Source organism: Typopeltis vanoorti, chromosome 24 (genome assembly GCF_054136105.1).
Source record: "Typopeltis vanoorti isolate ZY-2024b chromosome 24, IOZ_Tvanoo_1.0, whole genome shotgun sequence".
NCBI lineage: Eukaryota > Metazoa > Arthropoda > Arachnida > Uropygi > Thelyphonidae > Typopeltis > Typopeltis vanoorti.
The window spans coordinates 87,523,600-87,536,817 of NC_143572.1; the positions used below are offsets into that span (position 1 = coordinate 87,523,600).

Genomic DNA, 13,218 nt, shown 5'->3' on the forward strand with positions numbered 1-13,218 from the left:
ATTCTTAACAGTGTGGCGAGAAGTTTTGACTATTTTCGAATATTAACATAATTGGTTCAAGCCATGCCAGCACCACAACTATCTGTTGGGAGCTGACAAAAACCGTGAGTTCTATGGCTTTGCTGTTGCACTCAAGCTTAATATCAGCAAGGGTAACATTAAGTCGGTGGAGGTATCATGGTCCGGGGATGTTTTTCATGCTTCGGACTGGGCCTTCTACTTTCTTGAATAGGGAATCTTAATGTGCCACTCTATAATGGCATTGCAGTTAATTTTACGCTTTCAACTTCATGGCAACAAGTCGGTGAAAGCCCTTACTGTATCAGCACAACAATGCCCCATCCACAAAACAACGTGTGTGCAGGAATAGATGAGATGGGTGTTAAAGAACTTGACTGGTCTACACAGAGCCTTAATCCCAGTCCCATTGAACGGCTTTGGGATGAACTAAAACTCCGATTGCGAACAATGTCGAATTGCCCGACATTAGGGACCGAACACATTAATGCTCTTCTGGAAGAATGGAAGGGAATTACCTCAGCAATATACCAAAATCTTCGATCTTCTTGGGAAAGTCTTGCCAGAAGATCGAAGGCTGTTATAGCAGCAAAGGGTTGATTGACACCATATTAATGCCTTTCATACAGTGTGAGAGTTGAGATGAGCATGCATCCGGACATTTTGATGAGATTTTGATGAGATTTGCTTTTGTATCTGATTTGAATTATTCTTATTGAGATCCAGGTGAAATGACATATACGAAATTGTTTTATTCATATTGTCTTTGATGTTTCTCAATTTTTCTTTGCTTTTCATGACGCCGAAGGCTGTTGGTAATCATTTTATTTAGTTCCCACTGTGTTTGTTCTCTTAAGCATACCGTCGATCAAACAATCCTGCATGTAATATGTTTGGCTTCAGTAGAAGAGGACGAAAATAACATAATTGGTTCAAGTTGTTTATAGACACTATTTTCATGGAGTTTTTTAACATCGATTGTTTGAACGCATCTTTTCAATGTTTGTGTAACTAAAATTAAAAACACGGATTTCATAATAGTAAATCCACGAATGAATGAGGTCAAGAATTGTGAAAACCGTAGTCATTGAACAGAATGTTATGCACACAATATATTTATCACTAAGGGAAGAATTATTCTTTCTCTTTCGTTACTGAATGCAGCAATCGAAAAATGCACACTGAGTGCATGATGTAAACACCGGTTTTGTTACTTTTTGTTACCTTTTTATTTATTCCTGTCACTTCTCGATTACAATGTATGGTTGGATGCGAAGGAAAGACTATATCATTCAGATCTCTCCAAACAGCGCTATATTATTTCAGTGATTTTGTTTTCAACAGGAAACTGGTCTTCTAAACTATCAACATTGCCGTAGAGCGCACCTACAGTAGATATATCAAAGATATTGAACATGTTTGTGGTATTTAGTGGAAGGTAGTAGGCTTAAATAATTTTTTTTCCATTTTGTGGAAATAATTTTGTTTTGCCATCTTATATTTTCCGCTATATGTTGTTTATTCTTCCCTGATATAAGCAGATATCGAAGAGAAAATGTCTGAAGATGATGTCATTATGGGCACAAACGATGATGCTGCAGGTTGCAAACGGTACGCAGTGCAAGTTGGTTACTGGGTTGATCCTTATTTACAGTATTTTGTAAAACTGTCAGAACGTAAGGCTCCAGAAATTAATCGCGGTTATTATGCTCGGATTTCCGGGATACGTGGTCTGCTTGATCAGTTTTTGAAGGTAAGTTTTAGACTTGCTCAAGTATAGTACTCGGGTTGTTTTCTCGTTTAATAGTTTTCGGATCTGCGAGTTAACTTTTATCTGCAGTTTTCGCTTGCGCGTATTTCTATAAAAACAAACATTGCAAATACTCGGATTGAACATAATAAATTTCCCGTCATGTTGTGTTTTGTGATAATAAGAGGTGGTAAAAATTTTTTTTTCTGCTTTTCGAGTTTTTGATTGATCAGTAATTTGAACTTTGATCGACACAGCATTGGTAGGAAAAAGGGTTAATTTAATCAGTTCCGTCAATATATATATATATATATATATATATATATATATATATATATATATGTATGTATGTATATAATCCCACTTGTTTTCTTCATATAATAAAAAAAAATTACGAACCACGCACAGTAACTTTCAGTTCAGAACTTAATACTGCATATTGAATAACTGGTGGCATATATATAATATCACTTGTTTTCCTCCTCCTCATCAGCAGCAGCTTTCTTCAGTCCACTGCTGGACGAATGCCTCTCTATGCTTCTTCCACTTTAACCAGTCTTTTGCATCTCTCCACCATAAATGCCCACAACATCTTTTCTCATTGTTCCCATCTTACCACTGTGATTCATGGTTTCTGATAATCAGTTCTGGTGTCCATACTGTTGTTCTCTTTGTCCTTCTGCTGTAAGACACTCATCACATGTTCTGCCAAGAACTTGTTTTATTACTAAGACAATGTCTGTTACCTTTGTTTGCCTCCTTATCCGAGTAGTATTCTTTTTTCTAACCAGGTTATTCCCAAATGGTTCTTTGTGTTGTTTTCAGTTTCACTAGGTGTTTATTAGTTAGACTACATGTTTTACTACCATAGATCATTGTTGGGAATACACTGGTTGTAGATCTTTCTTTTTATGTAGGTTGGTAAATTGGTTTTTCTCAAAAAAAAAAAAAAAAACATTTGACATCCATAGATGCCATATGGTCACTCCTGTACCTCACCGGGTTTTGGGAGTGAAGTCTTCTGCTAAAATAAGCGGTAGTGTCACCTATTCTCTTCCCACACAGAATTAGTAGGACACAAACATCCATGCCCATGGCAGGATTCTAACCTACAACCTCTTGGCTGCAGAGCGGACACACTAACTACTCGACTAACCAGGCTGGCAGTTTTCCTCGTATAACGAAAAAATACCACATGTATAACACAATCACAGTAACTTCCAATTCAGAACTTTGATACCGAATATTGAATAATTAATGGTTTAAAATAACATCATTTTAATTTGTTGCAAAAGAGTACCTAGAGTTGCGTGGTAACTTCTAATTCAGAATAGAGTTGCAAAAGAGTATCCACTCTTTCTAGCATTCTTTTTATGTAGATGGTCAGCATGTAGTTGTGATTAGAACAAATTCAGTACTTGCTACGGATGTCTATGCAGTTTGCTCCAAAATAAATAAAACATGGCAAGAAATTATATTCTCATTTTCATCCTTTATCCAAGTGTGGGCAAACAATATTTGCATGTGAAGTCACTTCACAACTGTGTTATATATATGGAGAGGCTAATGACTTCACATCAGTTCCCTTGGTATCCCATAATGCAATGCATATATCCTTACAGATGTATAATGCTATGCATTATGGGAAGGGCAACTGCCTAGACTGGTTTTGACTTTTATTGAGGTCTCATCAGTGGGAGCCAGACCCAGAAGTAATACCAAGAATGAAATAATGCAGGTCATATTTCCATATATAAGTAGCCAAAAGGTGTCACACCTTATTGCTAAAATACTCTGGAATAGAGATAGATGTTGAAAGCTCAAAGCTCATCCAACTGTTCCTTAAACTGATTCAATGTATCTACATTCAACACACTCAGGCAATGCATTTCACTCACCAACCACTCTCCATGTACAGAACATGCTCCTTACTCCTCTTCTCACAGTCTCCTTATACACTTTCCAGGATGGCCTCTTGTTCTACCTCCCTCTTCCATTCTATGAAAAATCTCTTTCATGTCAACCTGCTAACAACCCCTGGCTAGCTTATATGTCTCAATCATATTTCCTCCTCCTATTCATGAGGCTTTGCAATTTACATTCTCTTAATCTGTCCTCATACTTCACATTCCGAAGACCACTGACTAACTTTGCAAATCTTCTCCATATGAGGCCTTGATCAAGGCCTCATATGGATTGACCTCTTTTATTGACTGCATAATGACCTTTTTATTTCTGCAAGTCAGAGTTGTCTTCATCGTTGCCATTATTCAATGTGACATCTTCACAACTTGTGCAATATAGCCCCTGAATTTCAGGTCCTTTTCCACCACCACTCCCCGATCTCTCATCTTCTCTATCTCCTTCAAAGTTTCCCCACCAAATGTATACTTTGCATCCTATCGTTGCTAACCAAATTTCAAAACTTGACATTTTGAAACATCAAACTGATAGTTCCACTTACCTGCCCATTCATGTAATCTGTTCAAGTCTCCTGTAAGGTCATAACATTTGCTTGACTCTGCATTACTCTCCCCAATTTTGCACCACCTGACATCTGCAAACAGTTGCATATCACCAGTTAAACCCATCCCAGTGTCATTAATATGCAAACTGAACAACAAAGGACCCAGAACTTGACCCCTGCAGCACGCCACTAGGTGACCTTCCTCTTTTGGGATACTGAACTCCCATATACAACTTTTTGGTACCTATCTGACAGCCACTCACCAATCCGCCTCAGAAGGCTGTTATCCAATCCAATCCGTTTCCATTTATTTAAAAACTTGTTGTGTGGCAGTCTATCAAAAGCTTTTGCAAAATCTAATCTACCACTGTGTAATGCATCTCCCTTGTCCAAGACATTTGTCACCTTGTTATATTACATAAATAAGTTAATAAAATATGATCTCCCTTTAACAAACCAATGCTGACAACCACAGAACATGGTTGTTATCAGTGCATCTCTGTATCTCCTAGTTCTCACCAACCTCTCCAGATATACAGATTGACCTATAATTAGTAGCCACAGCTTTATCACCACCTTTATGCAGTGGAACAATTTTACCTTCTTTCCACTCCCTTGGAACCTGTGCTGTTGTAAGACTTTATTAAACAGACATACTAATGCTACTGACAATTCCCTTATTGACATTGAGGTTATTTCCTCATATACCTCCTGCTCACTCACAATTAAGCCATCCTTTCCTATGTCCTCTACACTTGATTCCACCCTGATCATAATGAAATATGCTTATAAATTGATCACTGAATATCTCAACAATGTCTTCTGCAGCAGTTATCTTTCTACCATTTTCATCCATTAACATCATCTTTCTATAAGCATTCTTCCTTCTACTTGCCACATGTCTAAAAAAAAACTCTATGGTTTTTCTTTGCCTGATTTGCCAATTTTTGCTCATACTCCACTTTTGTTTTCCTTATCGAGTTGCTCTCTCCTGGCTTGTTCTTTATACCTTTTCTGTAACTGATTATTACTATCGTTCATCTTGTACTTCTCCAAAGTGCCTTCCTCTTCCTGATTTCACGCTTTAGTATTCAATCTTTTGACCTTCGGAATAGATTCACATATTGATGCTGTTAAATGTTTCTTTGTCAGTTCCCATGCATCATTTATTTCCTTTCCTTAGTTACTAAGTAAATTATACTTGCAAAGTAATTATTTTCTTCATGAAATTCCCACTATTTAGACTATATTTCTAAACATAAAACAGGTTTATTAAAATAAACAGTATAACCCAACAAGTTCCGTAATTTGGGCTTACAGAGGTTCAAAACTTGTATGAAAGAAAAAAATAATTACTACGACTACAGTGATGTCCAGAACTTAAGGATGAACACTGTTTCTAAAGATTACAGCTGAAGGTTCAGATGAATCAGTGTGGAGCAATTTGTATAATAGACGACTTCAAATAGAAAATGGGTACACATTCAGCTTTTCAAATCGCATACAAAGGGGATAAAAAAACGAGCTCTTTTTGTGAAAGAATGAAGTTGGAAACTTCGATATCTTTTAATGTCTCAAAGCCATCTAGATCAGCGTTTTCCAGATTTTCCTACGACAGAACACTTCACAATCCTGAAATTTTCATGGAACACCTTGATTATTTTGCAATGTATTAATAATTATGGCATAATCATAAAGAGTATTAGAACACTTATGTATATGGTGTGACATGTTGACAAATATAAAATTACATTTAAATCAGTTATCAATCACTGGACGAATCAAATTTTGAAGCATATTGTAGTTTCCTCAGGCCAAAATCATTAAATTAATTTGTGCTGATTTTCATTGACATATCCCATTCTGATCACCAAAAATTTATAATATTATAAGTACTTACGAGGGAATGCAGACTTTTTCTCCTGTGTGCTGGAGAAAAAGTTTTCCCCTCCTTTTTTACATCCTGAAGATAGCTTTGTAGGTTTGAGGTGGATGAATCACTATCTTTTGCATCACAAACATCTTCAATAAGAGATTTCTTAACACCAAAATTAAACAAAGTCCCTTGTCTCTTATTCATATTAAAATTTAAATCTGTAGGCCTATTAATTTTAAAAAATCACAGCTCTATGGTTTCGAAACAAGCACTTTCACCTTACAATACGAACATGTGAAGAAAGTATTCAGTATTACTAGATTTGAGAACTGGATACAGACTACCTTGGTCTTCAATTTCAGTGGAAAAATTTTCTTTTACTTCCTTGCTGGTTGGTCACTAGCATTTGCAACATGTTATTTTGTTTAGTTTTGAGAACAGGGGATATGCCACCCATTGTTGTAATCGGCTTGCAGGCAATTTTTATGACCGGTCATAAACAACAGTATTTCCTTTCCCGAATGTTGAAAGATTTCGATGTGTGAAAATTAACAATAATTCATGAATATTTCCATGTTTAAAAGTATGTGGCTTGGTCATTTACATTTGCAACACAGATGTTATTTTGTTCAGTTTTGAGAGGATATGCTGCCCATTGTTGTAATTGGCTTGCAGGCAATTTTTATGACTGGTCATAAACAGCAGTATTCGATTTCCCGAATTACTTCCATGTTTAAAAATACACGACTTGGTCACTGACATTATTATTATTACGGGCGACTCCAGGGAGTCCTTAGACTCATCGAGGGAGGCCCTAAACATCATGTCCACACAACTATATGACATTCTCACAGTATCTGTCATACCTTGCCTTGAAATCACTCACTGTCCTAGCACCTACAACAGACAACAGACTCTGGCAGCTTATTCCACTCATTTACCACTCTAAAAGTAAAGAACCCAGCTCTAACACCCCTGCTAACCACACTCTTGTCCAGCTTCCATAGGTGTCTCCTAGTTCTCCCACCACCAGTCCTGATCTCAAAAATATCCTCTGAGTTAATCCTGTAGAAACCCTTTAGCAATTTGAATGTCTCAATCATATCTTTCCTTTTCTGCCTATCAACTAATTTCTGCAACCCACAAATCTTCAACCTGTTCTCATATGGTTCATTCCATAGACCTGCTATCATCTTAGTCACTCGCCTCTGGATCCTCTCCATCAAAAAGGAACCTAAGTAACCAAATCTGGGCACAGTAGTCGAGATGAGGTCTTATTAAGGGTCGGTACAGAGGTACAATAACTTGCTTGTCTCTGCTCGTCAAGGTATTTTTCAACAACCAAGTGAGTTGATAGCTGATTTAGCTACTTTTGCAATGTGCCCCCTGAACTTCATCTACCTATCCACCAACACTCCCAAGTCCCTGGCCTCATCAATCTCCTGGAGTACAGTTCCACCAATGTGGTATACTGCTGCTAATCTTTTCACCCCAAAATGCATAACCTTACATTTTGTCACATTAAATTGACATCCATTCTCCTTAGCCCAGAACTCCAATCTATCCAAGTCGTCCTGCAAGATTTTAACATCTTCTTTCTTCACTATCGCCCTACCCAACTTTGCATCATCAGCAAACAAATGAACTGTTCCTCTTAGATCCTTCCCTATATCGTTAAACAGCAGTTGTCCAAGAACAGAACCCTGCGGCACACCACTAGTCACAGGCCGTCTTTTGGACTCTACTCCTGAATAAACTACTCTTTGATATCTCTCCATTAACCACCCACCTATCGATTTCACCAACATTATATCCATTCCCATATGTTGTAGTTTACGGATTAGAATTCCATGTGGTATCCTGTCAAATGCCTTTGCCAGGTACAGCAGTATCACTGTAAACCCATTACCCTTATCCAGTTCAGCCGTCACCGTGTTATAAAACTTGAGCAAGTTACTGAGGCATGATCTACCCAGCACAAAGCCATGCTGTCCCCCACACAGTATCTCATTTTCATGAATCCATTCCTGTATTTTTCCCTTGACTACTTTCTCCAAGACCTAGACAACGACTTCTGATATGCTGATCTGTCGGTAATTTACAACCGCAGTCGTGGATCCTCCTTTATGCAGTGGAACTATTTTCCCCTCTTTCCTCACCTTCGGGACTAAATCAGACCCAAGACTGAGATTAAACAACATGGTCAAGGGCACTGATAATTCCTTAGCCGCTTCATGCAAGACCCATGCCAGTATACCATCCAATCCCACAGATGTATTCACATTAAGGTTCTGTAATAGACTATTCACCTCCACTTCATTCATCACAATTCCCGTATAAACTAATGGTTCCTTCATTTTTTCAATGTCACCACCTGGATGATATACTTTTGCAAAGTGCTCGCTCAATAATTCCACTGTATCGACTAATTCATTGACCTTACCATCGTCATTCCTTAAAATCATTTTGTCGTGTACAGTTTTTTTCTTGTTTGCAGCATATTGAAAGAACGGTTTGGGATTCTCTTTAGCTTGCATAGCTAGTTTCCTCTCATAGTCCACGTTCGTGTGCCTGCAGGTCACCTCTTTCTTTAAGTTCCCTCCACAGTTGTTTCTTTTTTTGCAGCTCAAGCTTAATGGTGTTATTCATCCATTTAACCCCTACTTGTTTTACTATTCGGACCCTAGGTATACAATCGGCCATAACCTCGTGTAAATGCTCCTTGACCACTTCCCATGCTCTATCGACATCCAGCCCTTGCAGTTGTACATGCCATGGCACTGATCCAAGCAATCACCTAAGCTTGTCATACTTGCCAGCGCGGTAATTCCACATCATGGAACACTTATTCACTTTCTGCGGAATACAATTTGGGAAACTCTGATCTAGATGATTTTGCATGGGGAAGAATTATTAGAAAGCTTGAAGAAGGCCATATTAATTATCAGTAATTTTGTGGCAGGTCTTTCCTGCCACAGAATTATTGATATTGCCAGAGCGTTTGTAATCTCACAAGCATTGTATCCAGGCTCTGGGCAGCGTTTGAAAGCAACAGAATGTGTTCCAGATGTTTGCTAAGAAGTTACACTGACTATGACACTGAGCACGAAGACCAATTGTTGGTTATAACAGCAAAACGTATTCGACGTGCCATGGTAGGTCAGCTTGCAAGTTGGCACCATTCAAAGCACAGGTATAAAGCTGTGGGAATGGATGACATGTCACCACATATTCTTAAGGAATGTGTACCAGTTGGCTAAGCCCTTGACCTGGTTGTTTAATGAAAGTCTTGCAGTGTGTAGGGTTCCTAAAGAGTGGAAAGAAGGCAAAATAGTACCACTCCACAAGTGTGGTTCTAAGACAGAAGTCTCCAACTATAGGCCAGTCTGTATAACTGTGGTTGTAGTCAAGGTGTTGGAGAGATTGGTAAGGAATAGAATACAGGATTGGGTTGATGGACATAGCATTCTTTATGATGGTCAGCATGGATTTGTAAAGGGAAGGTCCTGTTTTAGTAATTTACTTGCATTTTATGATAAGGTGACAAGTGTGTTAGAAAGGAGAATCATATACAGTGATATTCTTAGACTTTGCAAAAGGGTTTGATAGATTACCACATGATAAGTTGGTGTACAAGCTGCAGAGGATGGGAATAGACAGTATATTGGTTAGATGGATCAGAGATTGGCTCTCTGAACGATACCAGCAGGTTGTGTATGATGGAGCAGTGTCTCAAAATAGGAGAGTAACCAGTGGCATGCTCCAGGGTTCTGTTCTTGGGACCCTGCTGTTTAACTTGTTTGTTAATGATATATCGTGTGGACTGACTGGGAATCTTCAGTTATTTGCTGATTATGCAAAGTTGGGAAGAAGTGTAAGTAGTACTGCTGATGTTAATTCCATTCAGGAAGATTTGAATAGACTTTTTACTTGGACAAAAGAGTGGGGTTGTAGTTTTAATATCAATAAGTACAAGGTATTGCATTTTGGAGTGCAGAAATATAAGGCTGTGTACTATATCGATGGTGCTGTACTGCAGGAAGTGGATGAGATTAGAGATTTGGGAATGATGGTTGACAATAAACTGAAGTTTAGGGGGCATATTGCTAATGTTGCAAAGGTTGCACGTTGTAGTGCTGCTATGATAAGAAGTACTTTAACATGTAGGTATAAGCAAGTTGTTGTGCCACTGTATAAGGCACTGGTCATGTTGCACTTATAATAATTATTTTTATTATATCATCTACATTGCCATCTCTTTCCTAAAAGTAGTATTTTGAGGATACATTGATTGGAGACATAGAGATTACTGCTGTATTGTACAAGACCTTAATCAGGCAACACATGATTGAGACATATAAGCTGGTCAAGTGTTGTTGTTGGTACTAGATTAATGCTGAATTGAATTTTCATAGAGTGAAGGAGAAAAAGGAGCAGAACAAGAGACTATTCCTGAAAGTTTTATAGGGATGGGAAGTAAAAAAAAAATGGTGTGGAAGGCAGTTGTTTGGAGAGTAATGGGTAAATTGAATGTATTGCATGAGTTTATGATGACTGAAGAAACAGAAAAGGAGTTTGAAAGCATGTTTTGATAAGCTCTGTATTTGATAGTGAGCATGTTGTGGAGTTGGATATTTGATTCCATGGAGGTCTTGTGATAATAAGAGTGGTATTGGCATTAATTATAGCAGAACTTTGTGCTATTGCCTATATGTTCATGGTAGATGCAGTTTATGAATAAAGTTAATGGAAGTAACATCATCTAATTCTTCTTTCTCATCTGTCAGGTGGCATGTTGAATCCCCTTATGAAAAAAAAAAAAAAAATCTTTGCCATCTGGCTCTTCTCCGGCCATTTCTGTCATCTATTAGAAGCACAATAATATTAAATATCTGCATATTTAATATGATTGATATTCATGCCATTTATTTGTAGGCCCAGTTCTTTGGATATGATTTTGCAAATTTTTCAAGAGAAAGAAAGAGTGATAGTTGATAGTTAAAAGAGAGTTTTTTCACTACTTAGCATGTAAGAGAAAGATAACTTTATTCAGTGTGAATGATAGGAAAGTGACAGAAGCAGAAGAAATATTTCATTTACTAAGTGCTCACTTTGCATGGGTATATCATCCAGGTGGTGACTTTGCAGTTACTAACATGGCAGAGACTGATGTGAGAATTGAGGTAGATGAACTGGAGATACTCAGTATATTGAAAAATATCAATGTGAATACAACAGTGGGCCTGGACTGTGTGTCAGTTCATGTGCTATGAGAATGTGCAAGTGAACTGGCAGTGCTTCTGATGAAGTTGTTTAATCTAAGGCTCAGATCTGGGAAGGGTTCCCAGGAAGTAGAAAGAGGGTAAGATAGTTCCATTATATAAAGGTGTCTCCAAGACAAAAGTAGCAAATTAAAGACCAGTTATATTCGAAGTGGTGGTTAAAGTATTCGAAAAGTTGGTTAAAAGCAAAATTCAGGAATCGGTGTATAGGAATATGGCTCTCTGTAGGGACAGCATAGCTTTGTAAAAGGGAGGTCTTGCCTCTGTAATTTATTCACATTTTATAATAAGGTGACAGTAGAAATGGATAAAGGAAATGGCTATACTATGATACTGTTGGATTTTGCAAAGGCATTTGACAGAATACCACATGGAAAATTATTACATAAGTTGAGCAAATGGGAATGGATATGAAGTGGGATTGCTGATAGACATCAGACGGTGGTGTATGGTGGAGTGGAATCAGGGATATTCAGTTGTTTTCTGATGATGCAAAACTTGGAAGGGGTGATAGTTGATAAAGTTGACGTAGATATCTTGCAGGATGATTTATATGCATCGGACAAATTGTCAATTTAATGTTGTAAAATGGAAGCTAATGCACTTTGGGATGAAAGAGTTACATACTAGATAACAGGAAATTGATGAGGCTAGGGATCTGGGGGATAGAGATTTGAAATTCAGAGGACATATTGCAAGAGTTGACAAAATAGCTCAGAAGATTACTTGGTTGTTGAAGAATGGGTAGTTATTGTTCCTCTTTATAAGGGACAATAGCTCTATGATTTGGCCACATGTTGACTGCTGTGCACATATTTGGTCACCTGTGTTTGTAGAGGAGAGATGGAGAGGATTCAGAGAGGAATGACCAAGCTCCTGACATGTCTGTGGAATGTTCCCTATGAGGATAGATTGAGGATGTGTTGGTTATAGTTTAGTTGATAGGCAGAGAAGAATGGGATATGATAGAAACTATAAAATCCCTTCAGTAACTTATAAATATTTAGACAAACTGGGAAAACTTCCATGTTACTCCTCTTAAAAACTATTATTTTTACGGCTATTTTGCCTGCTTTTGTTTAGGAGTGCCCCTTTTTTAATGTCATTGGCTTTTTACTCAAGAATTCTTAGGGCATTGTGGATGTATTTTAGAGACAAAATATATGTAGCATAGTAGAAGAAAATTTGCACATACCTTTTCTTGGATGTTGTTGCCTGACCTGCTGTTTTGGTGTTGAAAGGGGAGTGGGGGGGGGGGGGAAGGCTAGGCAATGTGGGAGAATTAATTTGAAAAACTCCGTTTTTTTTATATAAACTATACATATATTATTTTTAAGAGTGGGCAAAGTGCTTTTTTTGTAGGGTGGGAAAGGACGAAAAAGGCAGAAAATAGAAACTGTTTTTTAGAGGAAGGGTTTATGGGAAAAGGGGGGCTGGGGAGATGGTTAACAGGGTGCGAGACATTTTGACCGTGTGGGTCGTCGTGTGAACTCATGGAGGAAGTCCATAGACAAAAGAAATTTTTCAATATATTGAGAGTATCTTTATGCATTATAATTTCGGCAATTTTAATGCAGCTGGTTTGCCACTCAGCTGTATTTGCCCTATAGCATTAGCTGGGCATAATGGGAGAGAAAGCTGACTCCCACTTCTTGACTCCCGCAGCCCTCGAATGCTGTAATAACATTGAAGAGAAGGAGCAAGAATGAATAAATAAATAAATAAAAGAAAGAAAAAGAAGGAAGGGCAGGGACCAGTCTACAGATAATATAACAGATGTCTATTACATAGCATGGTCCAGCTTCAAGTACCTTGGGTTTGCCAT

General features: G+C 37.8%; 1 protein-coding gene across 1 annotated transcript in view; it reads left to right on the plus strand.

Moving 5' to 3' along the window:
* The first annotated feature begins 1,355 nt into the window (after positions 1 to 1,355).
* Positions 1,356 to 13,218, plus strand: part of LOC150093526 (leucine carboxyl methyltransferase 1-like) — a 205,116-nt gene continuing 193,253 nt past the window's right edge. The window contains exon 1 of the mRNA XM_090413476.1: positions 1,356 to 1,771. Coding sequence (XP_090269602.1) covers positions 1,574 to 1,771 — 198 coding nt within the window. The 5' untranslated portion in view covers positions 1,356 to 1,573. The remainder of the gene's footprint in view (positions 1,772 to 13,218) is intronic.